Source organism: Eretmochelys imbricata, chromosome 27 (genome assembly GCF_965152235.1).
Source record: "Eretmochelys imbricata isolate rEreImb1 chromosome 27, rEreImb1.hap1, whole genome shotgun sequence".
Classification (NCBI taxonomy): domain Eukaryota; kingdom Metazoa; phylum Chordata; order Testudines; family Cheloniidae; genus Eretmochelys; species Eretmochelys imbricata.
The window spans coordinates 8,805,311-8,826,109 of NC_135598.1; the positions used below are offsets into that span (position 1 = coordinate 8,805,311).

Below are 20,799 nucleotides of genomic sequence, written 5' to 3' on the forward strand. Positions count from 1 at the left end.
ATCGGTGGCAGAGCCCAGCTCTCCTGATTCAAACAAGACAACAGGGTGTGTTGGCCTTAGGGTGAGGGGCGGGCAGGTGAACCTGTGCCCCCAGCCAGAACCTTGGAGATTCGTGAAGTTCAGGACCACTTTTATTTGGGTCCTTGGACTGGCAGCAACCCCTTCCCCATAGAAACGCAGCTGCCCAGCAGGGGTCAGTGGAGAGGGTGGCAGGGGCCATGTCTATATTCGCACGGCGTGTTCACCCCGTTTTTTGCCCTGCTCTCAGATGGTCGCCTCTGTGAAGCTCTGGCCCATGCTGGTTGCCGTGACCCTCTGCGTGCTGTTCTGCTTGGGGGCGCTGGTGGAGGCCTACCCCCCGAAACCAGAGAACCCCGGGGACGACGCCTCCCCGGAAGAAATGGCCAAATACTTCTCTGCCCTTCGGCATTACATCAACCTAGTGACGAGGCAGCGGTGCGTGTGGGCGGCTTGGGCTGGGCACGCGTTTGTGTTTGTCCACGCCCTGCGCGGGTGTGTCCGTGCGTCTGGCCACGGGTGTCCGGGTTTGGGCATGGGCCAGCGCGGGGGGTCTGTATGTGTGTGTGTGGTTTTGCCGTGCAGGAATCTCACGGGTTTTGTGCAGGAGAGTCTGTGTTTGTGCCCAGGGGTTGCCGGGTCGGGTGCCCGGTGGTGGGGGGCATGTTTGTGCACAAGCCCGGGGTGTCTCTGCAACTATCAGTGCACAAGTCTGCGCCCTGTGGGTGGTGATGCGTGTGTGTCTTTTTGAGCACGGACAGTTATGCACAAATGTGGGTCTTTGTGCATGACTTTGCCTGGGTTTTTTCCTTGTGTGGGTATGTGCCTGAATGGGGCAGGCGTTTATTCCCCTAGCCCCCATTTGCAGCCAGATCTGGGTCTGCGGCGTCATTCCCAGCTCCGTGTTCTCACTCCAGCGAGAATCGTGAGTTTTATTCTCTGTCTGCCCTGGATAATCTCCCAGTGTAGCCCGTGGAAGAGGCAGGCTGCTGGGTCCCCTGGCCCCTGGGGGGTCCTTTGGGGAGCACAGTGAAGACGGCAGCCATGAAACAGGACATTAAGCACCAGCTCCATCAACGCAGCTGGCCCCGCAGGAGCCCGTTAGCCAGGGGCTAATTGCAAACCAGAGGGGACTGCTTGCAATGCTCCTCTGCCAGGCCCCTAGCCCCTCACTTGCACATCCCCCCCACCCAGCCCTTTCCACACACTAAGATGCCCCCCCCCACAGCCCTCTCCACACACTCGCACTGCCCTCGCACACTCAGACACCTCCCCATGCCTTGTGCTCCCCTTCCCCCGCGCCCTGGCACACTCCACTCTCACTGATCCCATCTGCCCCCCATCCGTGCCCCTTCCCCCCTTTCTGAGTAGCCGGGAGGATGCTGGGCTCTGGGGCCTGCCCCGGCCAGGCGGCGTCCGTGAACCCAGTGCTCTGTTTAACCGCTCCCCAGGTATGGGAAGAGATCCAGCCCCGAGGCCTTGATGTCCGAGCTGCTCTTCGGGGACAGCAGTGACCACGCCGACAGATCGCGGTGAGCGCGCCCCTGGCCTCTGGGGTTCCCTTTGCTCCAAAGTCAGCAGTCCCCCCCCCCGCGACCTCCAGGGTGGCAGGGGATGCACTGGGGCCCTGTCCACGTTGTGGTCTGAGCGCCCCGCATTGTCCTACACCACCCCCTGGGAACTGGCTGCTCGTGGGACCTAAACCTGAGCAGACATCTGGAGCCGATGGCCCCTAGGGGCTGGATCAACCCCCACCCCTTTCCCAGACTGGACCCCCTCAGTGAGGGGACTTGGAATCCGGATCCAAACTCCATGGCTCGGGTCCAACGTGAATGGTACAGGTTGAAGGGGGGGGGGCTACGCTGGGGTACAGGGAGGGGTGATCCCCATATGCCCCAACCCCTCCCCAACCCCTCTCCTGACCGCCAGGCTGGCCCTGCCCACCCTGTAGGTTGGGGGAAGGGAAAAGCGTGTCCCAGTGGCGGAATTGGGGGGGGGTTGCCTCCTCCCTGCTGGTGGGGGTCAGCGACTGGCTGCTCTGTGGGGAGGAGGGAGAGATGGGGATAAGGCTGAGGGGGCAGAGCTTGAGGAGGGGGCTGGTGGGGAGGGGGGGCTCTGCCTGACCTTGCCCCAGTGTCTAACTCCCCACTCTCTCCGGCAGGTACGAGGACTCTTACCTATGGTGACGGGCTCCCTGCTCCCCCCCCCCCGGTCTCTTTTTAAATGTTCCGAGTCTTTTGGTGTCATTTGCGTTTTTAATTGAACCCTGAGGAGCTGGAAATCTCTCTGCAAAGAGGGTCTTCCCTCCTCCCCCCCCCACTCTTTCCTGGCCCCCTCCCCAGCCCCACCCCAGCCCCCTCCGAGGCACCGAGGCCTCCCTCCCGTACAGCACCTGGAGAGGCTGCATCGCTGTGCTCGGCGCTGTGGACCGCCCCCCAACCCCACGGCGGGGGTCACAGAGATGGATGTGGGCCCTGGGGGCGCGGGGCAGGGGGGCCTCTCTGGGTTGTCGTTGTAATGATGTCTGTGTGCAGTGGCCAGTCTGAGCGGCTGGATCCTGACCCCTCGCTGTCCCCCCGAATCGGGTTGATTTTATTTTGTACGTCATTTATATATATATATTTCCAGTGGAGCCTCTGGTCTCTGCCTCCATAATAAAGAGCAAGTTGAACGGAAACAACCCACGTCTGGAGTGTTTCTGTCCCTCCCCAGCAAAGGCCGCAGGGCCGGGAACCCGGGGTTAAAAGAAAGGTCAGACGGGTGGAAGGGCTGGATGGAAGCTGTCAGGTCCCACAGCACCAACTTAATAACACAGAGAGAGAGAGAGAGATGGGTGTGTTTGGGGAGGGAGGGGTAGATAGACAGAGAGATTAGACAGGTGCGTCTGGAGATGGATGGATGGGGATAGACAGACAAATATGGGGATGGCTAGATAGATTAGATGGGTGTGTATGGGGATAGATGAATATGTGTAGAGAGATGGGAGTGTGGGGGGATCGATGGATATGGGGCTGGATAGAGAGATGGGAGTGTGGGGGGATAGAGGGATATGGGGCTGGATAGAGAGATGGGAGTGTGAGGGGATAGAGGGATATGGGGCTGGATAGCGAGATGGGAATGTAGGGGGATAGAGGGATATGGGGCTGGATAGCGAGATGGGAGTGTAGGGGGATAGAGGGATATGGGGCTGGATAGAGAGATGGGAGTGTGGGGGGATAGAGGGATATGGGGCTGGATAGAGAGATGGGAGTGTGAGGGGATAGAGGGATATGGGGCTGGATAGCGAGATGGGAATGTAGGGGGATAGAGGGATATGGGGCTGGATAGAGAGATGGGAGTGTGGGGGAATCGAGGGTTATGGGGCTGGGTAGAGGGATATGGGGCTGGATAGAGAGATGGGAGTGTAGGGGGATCAAGGGATATGGGGCTGGGTAGAGAGATGGGAGTGTAGGGGGATAGAGGGTTATGGGGCTGGATAGAGAGATGGGAGTGTAGGGGGATAGAGGGTTATGGGGCTGGATAGAGCGATGGGAGTGTAGGGGGATAGAGGGTTATGGGGCTGGATAGAGAGATGGGAGTGTAGGGGGATCGAGGGTTATGGGGCTGGGTAGAGAGATGGGAGTGTAGGGGGATCGAGGGATATGGGGCTGGGTAGAGAGATGGGAGTGTAGGGGGATCGAGGGATATGGGGCTGGATAGAGAGATGGGAGTGTAGGGGGATCGAGGGATATGGGGCTGGATAGAGAGATGGGAGTGTAGGGGGATCGAGGGTTATGGGGCTGGATAGAGAGATGGGAGTGTAGGGGGATCGAGGGTTATGGGGCTGGATAGAGAGATGGGCGTGTGGGGGGATCGAGGGATATGGGGCTGGGTAGAGAGATGGGAGTGTGGGGGGATCGAGGGATATGGGGCTGGGTAGAGAGATGGGAGTGTAGGGGGATCGAGGGATATGGGGCTGGATAGAGAGATGGGAGTGCAGGGGGATCGAGGGATATGGGGCTGGGTAGAGAGATGGGAGTGTAGGGGGATCGAGGGATATGGGGCTGGGTAGAGAGATGGGAGTGTAGGGGGATCGAGGGATATGGGGCTGGGTAGAGAGATGGGAGTGTAGGGGGATCGAGGGTTATGGGGCTGGGTAGAGAGATGGGAGTGTAGGGGGATCGAGGGATATGGGTCTGGATAGAGAGATGGGAGTGTAGGGGGATCGAGGGATATGGGGCTGGATAGAGAGATGGGAGTGTAGGGGGATCGAGGGATATGGGGCTGGATAGAGAGATGGGAGTGTAGGGGGATCGAGGGATATGGGGCTGGATAGAGAGATGGGAGTGTAGGGGGATCGAGGGTTATGGGGCTGGGTAGAGAGATGGGCGTGTGGGGGGATTGAGGGATATGGGGCTGGATAGAGAGATGGGAGTGTAGGGGGATCGAGGGTTATGGGGCTGGGTAGAGAGATGGGAGTGTAGGGGGATCGAGGGTTATGGGGCTGGGTAGAGAGATGGGAGTGTAGGGGGATCGAGGGTTATGGGGCTGGATAGAGAGATGGGCGTGTGGGGGGATTGAGGGATATGGGGCTGGATAGAGAGATGGGAGTGTAGGGGGATCGAGGGATATGGGGCTGGATAGAGAGATGGGAGTGTAGGGGGATCGAGGGATATGGGGCTGGATAGAGAGATGGGAGTGTAGGGGGATCGAGGGATATGGGGCTGGATAGAGAGATGGGAGTGTAGGGGGATCGAGGGTTATGGGGCTGGGTAGAGAGATGGGCGTGTGGGGGGATTGAGGGATATGGGGCTGGATAGAGAGATGGGAGTGTAGGGGGATCGAGGGTTATGGGGCTGGGTAGAGAGATGGGCGTGTGGGGGATCGAGGGATATGGGGCTGGACAGGAGGGTGGCTAGATAGATACGATGGGCATGTCGGAATGTGTGGCAGGGGGTGCGACTCCTTTAAGGGACAATTTGGCGCTAATGGCCAAAAGCAGCTGGGTGCGATCAGGGAGCACTTGCCCTGCCCGGGTGCCGGGGCTGGATAGGAACCGGGGCGGGCGGCTGAGGGAGAGACCCGGGGCTGGGAGGGGTTGGTTTTTGGACTGTACCTTCGGTTGCTCCGACTCCAGGCTCCGAGATCAGGGCCTTAGGAATGGGGCGAGGCTGCTCCTGCCCCGCCCTGCCCGGCTGCCGAAGGGGAAAGGACCCGGCCTGCCTCCTCCAGCAATGCATGAGCTAGGGCTGAGCTCTGATTTGGGGGCTGGGGGGTGTGTGGAAGGGAGTTGGGGGGTGTGGGGGGGTGTAGTTTGACTTTTCGTCTCCTTCTCTTTGGACTGTGCGGAGGCAGGCCGGGGGATGGGCCAGCATCGGGCTCGGAGGCTAGGGTGGAGCTGGCCGCTCAGACAGGGGTGAGCATGGGGCTGGCTCGATCTGGAGTCTCGGCTCTGGGGAGGGACGTCACTTGGCGAAGCCTCAAGTCCCTCGGTCGCGGGGAGCCGGCGGGGCCATGGCTGGAGCTGACTAGTGATATTAGCAATGGCTGAGTCGTTGCCGTCCGAGTCTGTCTTTTGTCCCATTTGTTCCAGCTGCCCTGGGCTCTGGTCCCACGTCCTCGGCCCCGTACCCTGAGCAGTACCAGGCTGCATGCTGCCCCCTGCCCTGGTGTCCCGGCAAAGGCCCAGCCCTGGCAGGAGAAGTGAACTCGTTTGGGGGTGAGAGTCGCTCTCTGTACTGAGCCCTCCCCGAGCCTCATCCCCCTGCCGTGCCGAGGGTGACGGGATGCTCGACCCCTGGGCCATATGGCTGCAGCCCCTGTTGTTCCAGCCTCTTAAACTGAGGTGCCCCCCCACCCCTGAGCTCCATGTAGCTGCTGGGCAACAGAGGGTCCGCCCCAGGTGTCACAGGGACACGGCCCCTGTGCTGGAGAGGGGCTTGAACCGGGGCTGCTCCAGTTAGTCACTGGGCCAGTTCTCAGGTGGTGTATTCCGGGGAGCTGTGCTGACCTCCCAGTGCTGGGCACGTATTGGGCAGGATCTGGGGCCTTGATTGGCACTGGGACCCACCTCCTGGATGGCTGCGAAACAGCACGCTGGCAAGGCGGGCGGAGATGGGCCAAATGAACTCCGGCTGGGGCGGGAGGGGCTGCTTGCTGCCCTCCCACAGGGCCCAGCCGGCTTCTAACCAAGCAGAGGGATGAAACACTGGGTGGAAGGTGCACGGGCAACCCAGAAGATGGGAGGTCCTCTAATTATCCCAGGGCAGCCTCCCCCTGCTGTGCCCTTCATGCTGTCCCCTTCATGCTGTCCCCAGTTGGCAAGGAGAGTGGTCTGCGGGGCTTGCCACAAATGGGGGTGAGCACTGGGTAGCGAGAACCCACCAAACTCGCTTCACAGAGGGGCCACTGGGAGGGGTGCAGCGGGGTATCGTACCAGGCTGGGTTTGCAGCTGTGACCTGGGAGGGATGGGCTCTCTGTGCTTCTACTGATCCCTAGAGCCATCAGCACGAATTGCCTCCCCCCCCCACAAATCATGAATTAAAACAAACAAACCCAAAGCCCCCTGTAAATGGTGTGTTCTCTGCATGTGCCCCTCTGATTTCTGAGCCCTCTGGGTGAGCTCGTGCCATGTGTTCATGTTTTTCTCTGCAACCGCAAGCGCTAGAAACATACTTAACATTAATAATAGCTGCGTTTCATCACATGACTCCAGCAGCCGGGGCTTTAAGAGAGGCGCCAGCCCTTGTGAGATTTGCAATGAAAGTGTGGGAGTTGGAGACACTGATCTGACCTCCTGCTCTCCAGGCCCCCAACTTTGCCATCGTAAGCTGGGACCCAGGTGCTGTCTGCCAGCATCCCCAACTCCGAGCTTTCAAAAATCACCAGTCAGGCCCCCCGAAATCACAGGACCGTCTCGAAAAAGCATGAGACGTTTAACAAACACTGAGCTGTGGGATCTGTTGGTTTGCCTGCTGCTTGCTGAGCCCGTGGGTCGCACGCACGTCACGTTTTCGTGGCTTTCTCTTGGTCGTAAGGTCTAAAAACGGCCTTTTTTGTAATATGAAAGCAGAGATTTTCTCATCATCCCTGGACTCCAGCAGCTCAAGATTCGGCAGCGCCCTCCCTCCCTCAGGTCAGGGCCCCATTGTGCTGGGTGTGGCACAAACCGGTCCTGCCCCCAAGCCCTTACAGTCTAACTAGCTAAGGCAAAGGGGAGACAGAGACCTGGACAGGGGAGGGCCGTCCTTAGGATTTATGGGGCTCTATGCAGTATTATTAAACTGGTGCCCCTATAGGATGACCAGATGTCCCAGTTTTATAGGAACAGACCTGATATTTGGGACTTTTTCTTATATAGGCTCCTATTACCCCCCACCTCTGTCCCGATGTTTCACACTTGCTTTCTGGTCACCCTATGCCCGACGGCAGCCCGGGCTCGCGTGTGTATTTTAGATGCGGGTGGTTTTTTGAAGGATTTATTTAAAAAACGTTCTGTCTGAAGATCCAAGCCTTTAAGGCTAAAGATGGGTCCTCAGCTTGTGCATCTAAAAATCTATGCAACGATTTTTTTTGTCATCTTCAGCCGCTCACTAATGACATATTTTTAAAGCAAATTTTAAAGTAAGGTCCTGTAGACTAACATGGGCGGAGTAAATATTACAGGAACGCACAACTGTTTTGCTCAGTACATTCAGAAACTGACAGCCTATACCTGGGGGTTGGCAAATGCCTGTTAAAGAGCCGTTCAAGTGGTAATGAAGCCATTTCCCTGTTTCAGTGTTGAGCTATAGGTCTGGCAGGCTGGAGGCATTTTCACTTTTAAGTAGGAGATGCCCTCCTGAAGAAGACTCGCCAGGCTGCAGCAGCCAGCTGTGGGGGGAGCCTGCGGGGAGGGTCAGAACCGGGATAGGAAAAGGTGGTGGGCGGGGGAGACACTAAACACAGATCTTGGGAGACAGGCTGGCCCTCTCTTACAAACAGCCCCGCAACCTGAAGCAAATACTCACCAGCAACCACACACCACAAACACTAACCCAGGAACCTATCCTTGCAACAAAGCCTGTTGCCAACTCTGTCCACATATTTATTCAGGGGACACCATCATAGGACCTAATCACATTAGCCACGCCATCAGGGGCTCGTTCACCTGCACATCTACCAATGGGATATATGCCATCATGTGCCAGCAATGCCCCTCTGCCATGTACATTGGCCAAACTGGACAGTCTCTACTCAAAAGAATAAATGGACACAAATCTGACCTCAGGAATCATAACATTCAAAAACCGGTAGGAGAACACTTCAACCTCTCTGGCCACTCAGTAAAAGATTTAAGGGTGGCAATTTTGCAACAGAAAAGCTTCAAAAAGAGACTCCAAAGAGCTGAGATTGAATTAATATGCAAACTAGATACCATTAACTTGGGTTTGAAGAGAGACTGGGAGCGGCAGGATCATTACACAGATTCAATCTATTTCCTTAAATTAAGTATCCTCACACCTTCTTGTCAACTGTCTCAATGGGCCATCTGGATTATCACTACAAAAGTTTTTTCTCCTGCTGATAATAGCTCATCTTAACTAATTAGCCTCTCACAGTTTGTATGGTAACTTCCAACTTATCTGTATATATATGTAAATATATGTATATGTTCCATTCTATGCATCCGATGAAGTGGGCTGTAGCCCACGAAAGCTTATGCTCTAATAAATTTGTTAGTCTCTAAGGTGCCACAAGTCCTCCTGTTCTTTTTGTGAATACAGACTAACATGGCTGCTACTCTGAAAACTAAGACCTAGGGGTGCCCCAAATTTTCAGGTGCCCTACACAGCCGCGTATGGCTAAGGACGGCCCTGCGTGACAGCGGTCTCCTGAGGCCAGTGCTCCGCCTGCTGGACCGCACTGCCTCGGGCTCACCTGCTGATCAGCTGCCCTCCCGGCTGATCTGGGGGGCTCCGGGCCCACCAAGGGGAGTGTAGCTTCGACCCGAACACCTGCCCCATGCGCTTACTCCTCGTGGTGCCGTGGCCTTTAGCTGCCCTCGGCAGAGCAGCAACCCACGGCAGGGTGTGTGTGTGGTGGGTGTACCTCCCCTTTCCGTTGGGGCTGGGTTTGGCCTCGCTGAGCGTCTGCCGTGTGGGTGTGGAGAGGACAGAGCGGCAGCTACCGCCCATGGACCCCCATCACAGGGGGCGTAGTTGCAGCCCCTCCCTCCCCACAGATTTTGGGGGGAGTCATGTCCCCTGATTTGGCTTTGTTCCACTTTGGGCACCAGCCCATCTTTCATAGATTGTGCTGGAGAGGGACCTCCTCCATAACACAGGCCCCAGAGCTGCCCTGCATTAATTCCCGGCTGGACCAGAGCAGATCTTCCAGAGCCACGTCCGCGTGGGATTTGTAAACTGCCAGTGACAGAGAATCCACCACAGCCCTGGGCAGGTTGTTCCAATGCTCAGTTACCTGCACGGGTAACAACTTGCATCTTATTTCCAGTCTGAATTTGTCCAGTTTCTACTTCCAGCCTGTTAGACCTTTGCCTGCTAGACGGTAGAGCCTGTTGCCAACGCGTGGCTCCCGCTGGAGGGACGGATGGACTGGATAGTCACCCCTTCGCCTTCTCTTTGCTCAGCTAAAGAGAGAGACTCCAGGAGCTCAGCTGCTATAACCTCGGACCCCCCCGCCTCCAGTTTGCCCGCGTCCTTGAATTGTGGGCCCCGGCTCTGCATACAGGATTCCAGCCGCGGTTGCACCAGCTCCAAAGCCAGAGTTTCCACAGCCCTCGGCCTCCATCACCCACATCTGGGCCCGCCGGGTCTGACCCTGCCTGGCCCGGGTTTCCCCAGCCCCTGAGAACGGTTCCCACGACCCTGGCCTAGCTGTGGGCTCCCAGCACTGCCCAGCCTGGGGTGCCACCTGCTGGCGGATGCCAGGTTTCTTCTGCAACTGCTGGCTCTTGAATACTGCGTGCAGATGTGCTGGCCCCATCTCAAAAATATATAGATTGGAAAAGGTTCAGAAAAGGGCAACAAAAATGATTAGGGGTCCATATGAGGAGAGATTAATAAGACTGGGACTTTTCAGCTTGGCAAAGAGACAACTAAGGGGAGAGGTGACAGAGGTCTATAAAATCATGACTGGTGGGGAGAAAGTAGATAAGGACGTGTTATTTACTCCTCCTCATAACACAAGAACTAGGGGCCACCAAATTAAATGAATAGGCAGCAGGTTTGAAACAAACAAAAGGTAGTCTTTCTTCACACAACACACAGTCAACCTGTGGAACTCATTGCCAGAGGATGTTGTGAAGGCCAAGACTATAACAGGGTTCAAAAAAGCACGAGATAAGTTCATTGAGGATAGGTCCACCAATGGCTATTAGCCAGGATGGGCAGGGATGGTGCCCCTAACCTCGGTTTGCCAGAAGCTGGGAGTGGGCAACAGGGCAACTTGATGATTCCCTGGTCTGTTCATTCCTTCTGAAGCACCTGGCATTGGCCACTGTGGGAAGACAGGACACTGGGCTAGATGGACCTTTGGTCTGACCCAGTGTTGCCGTTCTTATCTTCTTCTCTCCTCCTGCACCAGGGCTGGCTGCAGATTCCCATTTGCCAGGCTGTCTCTGACGGAGGCCAGAGGGGCTTCCCGTGTGGGCTTTGGTTTTATTCCAGTGTAACGTAATCTATGGCCCCACTACCCTCTGTCCACCTTAATTGAACGGTCTCTCCATGCACATGCAGGAAAGCTCCCACGTGGGGCAAAGAGCACTGGGGGGAGAGACCCCTCTGCAAACACAAGGCCCCTCAGGTCAATGAAGCAGCTGCATAAGGTGGTGGGAGCAGGGGATGGGACATCAGGACTCCTGGGTTCCAGGCCGGGCTCTGCTGCTGACTCACTGGGCGGCCTTGGGCCAAACACCTTCTGGCCCATCCTGGGCATCTTGTCGGTCCCCTTCTCCCCAGTGAAAGGTCTGGACCCCTCGTCCCCCTTGGCTCTCAGAGGTCAGTGGGAGGGGGCTGTTCTCTGCAGGGGGCTCGGAGGGGCTCAGCGGTGACTGATCTGGTGAAATATTAACCCTACCTCCCCTGGCGCTGAACAATGGACGCCTGTTCCCACACAGGACCCTGTGTGGGGGCCTCCCAGCCTCTGTGGGGTCCCAGAGCTGGGCTGGGGGAGGAGAGTGGGCACATTGGGGTGTCTCCAGTGGCTCCTCCCCTCAGGGCAAGTCCGCCCTTAGCACATCATCCCAATTGGCATCTCCTGGAGAGCTGAGATCCTCCCCCAGCCGGAGACCCCCACAGAGCCCAGGTCTCCCCTCCTGGGGGCAAGGGCATGGGGATGCTGGATTACCCTGTGTCTGTCTTTGGGGCACCCTCTTCATGGCTCCTGGATCCTTCCCAGAGTTAAGCAAAGGGAAGAGACAGTCATGGTGCTAGGGAGACTGCTTGGGGAGGAGGGACCGGGACCCACTGCCCAGCAGGGGTGGGCGGCGCGAGCGGACGGTGACGTCAGAGCAGCTGCCCAGAGTGGGGGAGTGATGATGCAGGGGCAGGCGGGAGGGGGGGCTTGGGGGGGTGTAAGGGGAGATATAAACCTCCGGAGCCGGCTCTGGCAGTGCAGAGGACGGAGGGACTCAGCCAGGCCACCCGCACCCCTGTGTCGCACTGCGTCTCTGCACCGCACCCCGCTGGATCAGGGTAAGCCCACTGGGCTGGGACTTGGGGGGATTCAGTGGGACGGGGGAATGGGACCCTGCCCCCTCCTCCCCGACATGCAGCGGGCAAGCCTGCCAGCACCCCACGTTGGTGCGCTCTGCCTTGGGCAGGGAGCGTATCTGCATTCGTGTTGTACAGCTCCATGCACATCTGCGGCACAGATGCCCCATAGTTCTGGAGAGTGCCCTGGGATTCCCGGGGTGGGGAGGTGGAGGGCTGGCTCAGGGGGGTCTCCCACACCCTCTCTCAGTACCAATGCAGGACGAACAGAGGGCGGATCTGGGGCAGCAGGGCTGGGGGCATTGCTTGGCAGAGTGGCCAGTAGCTGGTGGGTCCTGGCGGGAGGGTTGGCTGCCTTCGGACACAAAAGGAGACGTTTCCTCCCGGACAGATGGAGCCAGCGGCAGGGGCTCGGGATCGGGAGCTGGGGGGGAATGGAAACGTCTGTGCGTGTGGTGCTGGGTGTCTGGCCAGGTCCGTGTGAACGGGCGGGCGCGTGTGTGTGAGCCTGCGGGTGTCGGCACGTCTGTGATTGTGCGTCCGTGTGTGCGAGTGGGGGTGCGAGCACGGGTGTGAGCAGGGGCAGATAGCTATGTGCATGCCGGCACCTCCAAGGATTCACGTGGTGGACGTGCAGCTGCGTGTGTGCTGTCTGGGCTGGGCGTGTGTGCACGCGGGCAGTCGGGAGTGCAGGGCGGCTGTGACTGTTTGTGCGTGCGCTCACAAGTACAGGGCGGGCGTGTGCAATTCCCGCACCAGCCAGCACCATCTCCTTAGGAATCAGGCACCCTCCGGGGCTCTCCTGCTCCAGGGCTGGCTGGCTCGTCCTCCAGCCCCACCGCCTCCCCGTGGACAGGTGGGCCGTGCGCTCCCTGAGCCCGGCTGCCGCCCTTGGAGTAGTTGAGAAACCCAAGAGCCCCCTTCTCGCTCGCTCAGTGGCTCCCCCACCTCCCACCCCGTGTTGTCCTGGGGTCCTACCGGCTTCTCTCCTTGGGCCTGCCCTCTCCTCCCTGCACCCATGGCATACACAGCCATTCCTGTGGCAACATGGCTGGATCCCCCTCTCCCCTGTTGCCAAGGGCCCCCTCGAGCAGCCACCCGTCCGGCTCATTCAGCATGGCGCGAGCTCGCCCCTTTCCTCTCCGCCTGCCTTCGCCCGTCCCCACGCTGGCAAGGCCAGCCCGGCACGCTCCACGCTCCAGCCTGTCTCTCTCCTCCCCCTGTGTGGTGTCCGTGGCCTGGGTCTCTCTCCCCGGCCCCGCGCTGGCCTCCCCTCCAGCCCCAGCCCACTCGGGGGGCTGTCACCCCGTCTCACCGGCGTGCGCTCTCCCTTCTCTCCTCCCCTAGATGGTCGCCCCCCGCAGGCGCTGGGCTTCCCTCTTCTCCCTCGCCTGCTGCGTAGCCCTGCTCTTGGGGCACCTGGGCAGCGCTGCCCCGATGCACCCCACGTACCCCGGGGACAATGCCCCCGTGGAGGACCTGGTCCAGTTCTACAATGAGCTGCAGCAGTATCTCAACATGGTCACGCGGCCCAGGTAAGCGGCTTGGCTAAGCCGGGGGGCCGGGCCTCCGGTCGGCTGTGCACCTCTGGCCTGGCCCCCGGGGACAGAAGGATTTCCCAGTCCCAGCCCATGGCCCCCGTCTCCCGTGGGGCCTGGCTTATCCATCTCAGAAGCCATGACTGGCTGCGTGTTTTTCTCCCCTGCCCCCCCAGATACGGCAAGAGATCCAGCAGCCGGAGGCTCTGTGGAGACCCCTATGACCCCTCGGGATGCTAAACCCGCCAGGTAAGATCTGTTCTGGGAGGGAGCTCAGGAATGGGGCGTGCGTGCATGCTGGTTCATCTGTTACCGGCAGGTTACCGGCAGACCAGTAAGTCAGTAAGGGGGGCCCTTCCCGTCAGCCCCCTCCCACAGCGGGGGGTCAGCCGGAGCTGCCCTCTGTGGTGTTGGCGAGGCAGAGGGATTCTCTTCCCTCCAAGCCCCTACAGAACATGCCCCAGCGCGGCGCTAGGGGGTGCTGAGCTCCTGGAGGTGCTGGTTTTTGGGTGGGGCGTAAAAGTGAGGCCCCAACCCTGTGCGCTCATTAAAGATCCTGAGTTTGCAAGGGCCGGGCCGGGTTCCGAGCTGGGAGATCACCTTTGGCCGCCCTGCGAAATATCTGGTGGTCGTGTTCTTCTTCGCCTCCTGCTCTGATGTCTTGTGTGGCAGGAGCTGTTGAGAAGAGGCCACCTTCCACCCCAGAGGCAGCGGGTGGGGACAGAGGCAAGGGCGGGGGGGGCCGGTTCCAGGTCAATTACTTTGCTGGAGGACAAGGTGTCTGGCTGGTACTGAAGTGGCTCATGTGAGGGTGTCTCTGGCAGGCTTCGCGAGAGGTCCTGGGCTTTTGCTTTGTCTCCCTGCCCTGCTCGGAGCCCCGTTCTGACCCCAGCTCACTGCGCACCGGGCCCCTGCAGGAGAAAGTGCAATGGGCGTTGGTTGTGGGGGGCAGTGAGCACACAGGATGGGCTGGGGGAGGCTCAGAGCTCTGCAGGAAATATCACAGCAAGGTTTGGGGTGTGTCGGAGTGGACGGCAGTGTGGTGAGAGCAGGGGGCTGGGAGTCTCAGGACGCCTGGGTTCTATTTTCCAGTTCTGGAAGGAGAGTGGGCGCTTGGTTTATAGCAGGACCCGGGGTTCTCCTCAGATGTCTCTAAAGGAGTCAAGGAGGGATCTTGGTACCAGGAATCCCAGTTCGGCTCTGGGAAGAGAGTATTTTTAGTAGGTAGAAGAGGGGAGCGGGCGTCAGGACTCCTGGGTTCTATTCCCAGCCGTACCACTGGGCTGCTGTGTGACCTTGGGCGAGTCACTTCCCTTCTCGGGGCCTCAGTTTCCCCGTCTCTACAATGGGGATATCAATACTGTTGAGCCTCCAGGGTCCCTGTGAGGCTGCGTCGGTACCTGTTTGCCAAGCGCCCGGATAGCCCCGGAAAAGATGCTGCATGAAGACAGTGTTTGCATGGCCAAGGGGGGGGGAGCTTGGCATTCAGCGTTCCCGCAGTGCCCGCTAGGTGGCACTGACAGACCATGTCTCCAGGGCTGGCATCGCACCCTCTGTGTGAGGAGGAGGAGGAGGGAGATGAAGGGGCTGCAGAGGAAGGAGACCAGGCCCCAGCCGTGGAACAAGCCCTGCTCCCCGTTCAGCCTTACGGGGCCAGGTGTGGGGCTTCCCCCCCGGGAATGAACCATGGAGCAAAAGGGACACAGGGCTCAAATCAGAGCATTACAAAGGGCTCAGCTCCTCAGCAGCGTCATGGAGCAACCCCTGCAACTGGGAGGGCTTGACCAGCAGCGCTGGCTTTTCCGCAGGGAGCCATTCCCTCTCCTGGGCACTTCTCCCAGCTGCCTGGGTGGTCGGTGACAAGGCCGTCTAGTCAGTGTCATTGTCTGATGCTCACAAACTAGCACAAGCTTCTCCTGTTTGGGTTGCATCAGCTGCAGGGGAATATCATCTCTCTCTCTCTGTCCTATACCCACCCACCCCTCCATCCCTCCCTCCACCCATCCCTCCATCCCTCTCTATCCCATACACATTCACCTACCATCCCTCTCTATCCCTTACCCATCCCTCCCTCTCTATCCCATACACACTCACCCACCCCTCCATCCCTCTCTATTCCATACACACTCACCTACCATCCCTCTCTATCCCTTGCCCATCCCTCTCTCTCTGTCCCATACCTACCCACACACCCCTCCATCCCTCCCTCCCTCCACCCATCCCTCTCTATCCCATACACACTCACCTACCATCCCTCTCTATCCCTTGCCCATCCCTCTCTCTCTGTCCCATACCTACCCACCCACCCCTCCATCCCTCCCTCCACCCATCCCTCCATCCCTCTCTATCCAATACACACTCACCTATCATCCCTCTCTACCCCATACCAACCATCCATCCATCCATCCCTCTCTCTCCCATACACACTCATCCCTCCCTCTCTTTCCCATACACACCCATGCCTCCATCCCTCCCTCCATCCATCCCTCTCTAACCCATCCCCACCATCCCTCCCTCCCTCCCTCCACCCATCCCTCCACCCATCCCTCTCTGTCCGATACCCACCCACCCATCCCTCGCTATCCCATACTCACCCACCATCCCTGCATCCCTCGCTCTCCCATACACACCCATCCCTCCTTCCATCCATCCATCTGTCCCTCGGTATCCCATGCACACCCACTCATCCCTCCCTCCCTCGCTATCCCATACAAATCCATCCATTCATTCCTCTCTCCATCCCAAGATCTTAGCAGGCTCTTGAGTCTAGCTCTCTAACCTCCCAAACCTCTTCTCATTAAATAATGTGGGGTGGGGAATGAAATATCATTGCTATCACTCAGCTGGGTTGGGAACCCCGAGGAGAGTCAGCCCAAGGGACCAAGCACCCCGAGGACGGTGGAGGAAATATCTCTGCGGGGCGGCCGTTGGAGTATCAGGAACAGAGGGTGGAGCTGAGGGGCGAAGCCTCTTTACAGGGGGCCTGGCTGCTGCCCGCACCTGCCCAGCGTCACACCTGCCCCACCACAACCTCCTGCCCTCAGGGAGGGGGGCTGCTGCTCCGAAGTGGGGGCCCAGCAGAGCATCAGACCAGCTCACCCTTGGGAGGAGGGGACAAGATCCCTCCTGAAATTCCCATTTCCATGTCTCCCTCTCGGGGCTGCCCCAGGGACAGCCACACCCTGCTGCGTCCAGCCGAGGGACCATGCCTTTAGCTCGCGGGGGAGGGGGCTGAAGGTCTGGGGTGCAATCCCCAGGCCCACCCTGGGAGCTGACTTGGTGCACTTAGTCTGCACTGGGCGTGCAGGGCTCCGAGGGTGGGTGGCTGGGGGAGACATTAGCCCCCGGGGGGGGGGGGTGAGCGGATGACGCTGCTGTCCCAGCATCCCACCTGTCTGCCTGCAGGAGCTAAAGGCCAGCGGTGGCATAAGAACAAGAGGGGATAAACTGGCCGTGAGCAAATTCCGGCTGGAAATTAGAAATGGGCAAATTCTAACTGTTCGGGGAGGTGGCGGGGGGAGTGCGGTTCTGGAACAGGCTCCTGATAGGAGCGGTGGGAGCAAAGAACTTAAAGAGAGCTGGCCCCGGGGTGGGGTGTCTCTCAGGGGGCCGATTCTGCCAGCTGGAAGGCCCCTTTGTGCTGGGAATAGTCTCCAGGCAGCCGTGTCACCAACCATAATTTTTAAAAAGTGCATTGAGTCCACGTCCCCGCAGCACCCTGAAACAGCGGCTCTCCCAACTGCTCCATGCTGCTGAACTGGGCGTTGACTCTGTCCCCTGGGAGGATACTTTCCGTGGCAGCTTGAGCTATTTCAGCCCTGCTTCACTGTTCGTTTTATGGCAGTGCCTAGACGCTTCCACCCAGGCCTGGGTTCTGGGGTGCAAGGTGCTGTACAGTCCCAGCCAGAGACAGCTGATTGGTTCAGCAGACCCATCAAGCGAATGGGTTTCCCCATTGCGGTTGGCTGCGGTGGGGGATGTGAGAAGCAGCAGGGCAGAGAGGTCAGAGGGCATAAGGGATCCAAACCCACTCCCTAAAACTTATGATTTGTATCCCCAGGCTTGGACCAAGTGCTGGACTCACACGCCCCAAAACCATGGTCCTCTAGCCCAGTGATTCTCAACCAGGGGCATGCGTACCCCTGGGGGTACACAGAGGTCTTCCAAGGGGTACATCAAAGCATCTAGATATTTGCCTAGTTTTACAACAAGCTACAGAAAAAGCACGAGCGAAGCCAGTACAAACTAACATTTAATCCAGACAATGACGTGTCTATACAATAGTTTTATTCCAGTGGATTAATTTGGTCATTGTATGGTAAACACAAGACAGGGAGCAATTTTCCAGTACTGGTGGGGCCGTGACACTTTTGTATTTTTATATCTCATTTTGTAAACAAGAAGTTTTTAAGTGAGGTGAAACTTGGGGTACGCAAGACCAATCAGCCTCCTGCAAGGGGTACGGCAGTCTGGAAAGACATTAAAAGTTTTTAAGGTCAGGCTTGACAAAGCCCTGGCTGGGATGATTTAGTTGGGGATTGGTCCTGCTCTGGGCAGGGGGTTGGACTAGATGACCTCCTGAGGTCCCTTCCAACTCTGATAGTCTATGATTCTATGATTTACACAAGGAGCGTGGGGGGACCCCCTGCCCCGCATGAATCAGGAGACCTGGCGGCTCTGCAGGGTCCTGGATACAGCTTGGCACCGTCCTCCGAGAGCTGCTCTGGGGGTCCTGGGACATGAGTGGAGGAGGATCAGGGGAGAGGGGAGAAGCAGGTGTTGGAGCGAAGCTGGGAGGAGACAGGTTGGGTCCAGGGGAAGTATCGATCTCTAACCCAGGCTAAAGCCGTGGGGCTCTTGGCTGGAGTGTCCTGGGGCTGTGACTGCTAACAGAGGTGGATCTTTACCCTGGACAATGGAGGCTTCTGCTTTTAGCTCCAAACCCCTCCAGCTCAGCCCGCAGAGAGGGACTCGGCTCAGGATGCCCTTACAAAGGGCAGCAGGCTTGGAGGACAGGGCAGACGGGAGGGATAGGGTTGGGGGGAGACCACGGGGCAGGAGATGTGGACGTGGGGTCACAACATCCCGAGGCTGCGGCGCCAACTGGGTCTCTTGGATCCTAACTGAATCTTTCTGGTCATTGCAGGGCATGATCCTGAGCGGCAGCCGCCTTGGGGTGAACAGGAAAAGGCCTAGGGGTGGAAAAACCCAGCCCTGGCGCTGATCCCTCTGTGATTCTCCTCTCTTCCTCCCTCCTGAGTCCCCCGGGGCCGCCTGCTTCAGAGGCAACCAACACCGTGCCACCTTCTCTCTTTGTCCCTCGGTTCCTGGGTAGACTAATGTGAATAATGATCAGAACAATAAATCTGGGTGGAAGACGCATTCGGCTTGCTGCTCTTTGATCTGGAGCGAGGGGAGCGCAGACACCCAGCCGTATGGGTGGTGGGGGTGGGGGGGCAGCACGGCTGTGGGGTGTCAGGGGCTGGGACATCTTGATGGCTGGGGGGGGTGTGCGTGTCTGTGCGTGTGTGTTTGTGCATTCACAGCAGGGTGTCGCAGGGGGCCCGCTGAGATTCCAGTCACCAGGGATAGGGGTTGCTCTTTACCCCGGGGGGAGGGAGCGTGAAGCCAGCATCCGCTTGGCAGGGGCGAAGGGCCAGGGGGGCAAGAGGGGTATCACTGAGGCCCAGGGCAGCTGTCTGAGAGGGGGATGAATGGGCTGGTGAATGGCCCCACAGCAGGGTGACCCCCTCCATGGGAGCACGCGCCTGTACTTCCCTGGGGTAGGAGGGAATCCCCTCACACTCAGGGCCTGGAAGGTCTGGCCCCATTGCATTGGCACACGGAGCCTGGTGTGTGTGTGTGTGTGGGTGTGGGGAATGGAAGTCAAGCCCTAGAGCCTCTTCCCGTGTGGAAGTACCTTCCTTGGCCTTTGTCTGGACCCACAGCCCCACGCCTCCCCCCAGTGCCTGCCGAGCAGGCTCCTGGTGGCTCCCCCCCATCCTAATACCCAGTGCAGGGGCAGGCAGATGGGCAAGGAGCAGGGTAGGGTTGATTGTGAGGAACCTCTGGTATCCTCCCTCCCGGGCCAGTCCTGGGGCCCATGCCTGTCTGTGTAAACTGTGGGGGAGGGAGGGGGACAGCCTCATTGAGATCTCAAAGCGCTTTGTGGGCAGGAATGATCAGCGCTTCCCTGCCAATTCGGGGGGGGGGGGGAAATGAGCCCATCCCCTCCCACCCCCCTCTCCTCTGTTGACTCCTTCGCGGTCCTGTTTCCCCATTCCCCCATCCCTCAATGGACCCTCTGCTCTCCTATCCTCCCATTCACGCCCCCGCTTCCCATTAACTCATCCAGCCGCACCCCCTTCATTCTGCCCCCACCGCCCCTCAGGGCCCAATCCCACAGCCTTAGCACGGCCTTGGCTCCATCCTCCGCCCCCTCCCCTAAAAAATGACCCTGGTGCTCTTTCAAGTGGTCTTTTGGAAACAGAACCCCCCTCCCCCTTGCACCCTCTTCCCCCCCCCCAGTTTGCTGGGGATAACTGATGCCCCAGCAGCCCCTGCCTGGCTCAAGTCAGGTCTGCAAGGGTGGGGCAACCAGCTTATTCACACACCTGCCCGCAGAGGCAGCTTGCGGGCCCCCTTGGGAGATCTTAGACGTAGCCTGGGACGCCCCCAGGGGTCCCTGGAGCCCCGGTTGAAACCCACTGGGTTGAAACGGACCAGCCAACAGCCCGGCCCCCGCCTCGGTGGTGGGGCCCGGCCAGCCCCTTCCAGCGGCGTTGCTGCTTTAAGAGCCCCAGCGGCAGCGCGGCGGCTGGCAAGCGAGTGGCCGCCGCGGGAGCGGAGCGACCCCAGCGCCGCCCCGCCGCGCATCCGAGCCAGACCGGGGGCCTTGGAGCCGCGCCGCTGGGGCAGGTAAGAGCCCCCCCCCGCCCCGCCTTTGCCAGCTGCTGGGGGGGTCGCAGCAGCTAAACTGACACATCCCCCCCCCGCAGGGCGGCTGCTGGGGGACCCCTTGGATGTGTCAGTTTCACGCACCTGGGCTGGTCAGTTTCCAACCTGCCCCCCCCCGCCCCCGCCCCCATTTCCACACCTGGCTCCCTGCCAGGAGAAATGCCTCCTTACTTTGCCAGCCGGGCGCTGGGGGAGTTTCAATAGGTGCCCGGCGAGCTGTGTCTCTGACCATCTTCCTCGCCAACCCCCTGGGGTAGCCGGCTCCCCTTGCCCCCTCCCCAGCCCCCCGTCCCCAGATCCCCTTGGCTTCTCCCCCCTTCTGGCCAGGGCTTAATTTGTAATGAAAGAGGCGCAGAGGGGGGGCTCAAGTAATTGTTTTTACATTCATAACTGATGCAGCAGGCCCCGAGTGGCCCCGGGGCTCGGCCCTGCCAGGCCCAGAAGTGTCGGGGCTATGAACTGCCAAGCCCAGAGGTGCCAGGGCTCAGCCCCTGGCACAAATTAAGCCCTGCCTCTGGCTTTGTGTGGGCTGCAGAATTCCTACTATTGAGGGAATCGTCTCTTTGGTTTGTTGGCACGGATTTTTTTTTTG

At 59.1% G+C, this 20,799-nt stretch overlaps 1 protein-coding gene across 1 annotated transcript; it reads left to right on the top strand.

Annotated features, from left to right (window-relative positions):
- Nucleotides 1-268: 268 nt before the first annotated feature.
- Nucleotides 269-2,204, top strand: LOC144258074 (peptide YY-like). Its single transcript, XM_077806411.1, has 3 exons — nt 269-456; nt 1,470-1,550; nt 2,180-2,204. Exons 1-3 carry the CDS (start codon nt 269-271, stop codon nt 2,202-2,204), a joined length of 294 nt encoding a protein of 97 aa, XP_077662537.1.
- Nucleotides 2,205-20,799: the final 18,595 nt, after the last annotated feature.

Excerpts from the sequence above, each read along its gene's own strand:
- LOC144258074 (XM_077806411.1), top strand. The coding sequence starts at position 269 with ATGGTCGCCTCTGTGAAGCTCTGGCCCATGCTGGTTGCCGTGACCCTC. Across the intron at positions 457-1,469 it reads AACCTAGTGACGAGGCAGCG|GTATGGGAAGAGATCCAGCC; the intron begins GTGCGTGTGGGC and ends ACCGCTCCCCAG. Across the intron at positions 1,551-2,179 it reads GACCACGCCGACAGATCGCG|GTACGAGGACTCTTACCTAT; the intron begins GTGAGCGCGCCC and ends TCTCTCCGGCAG.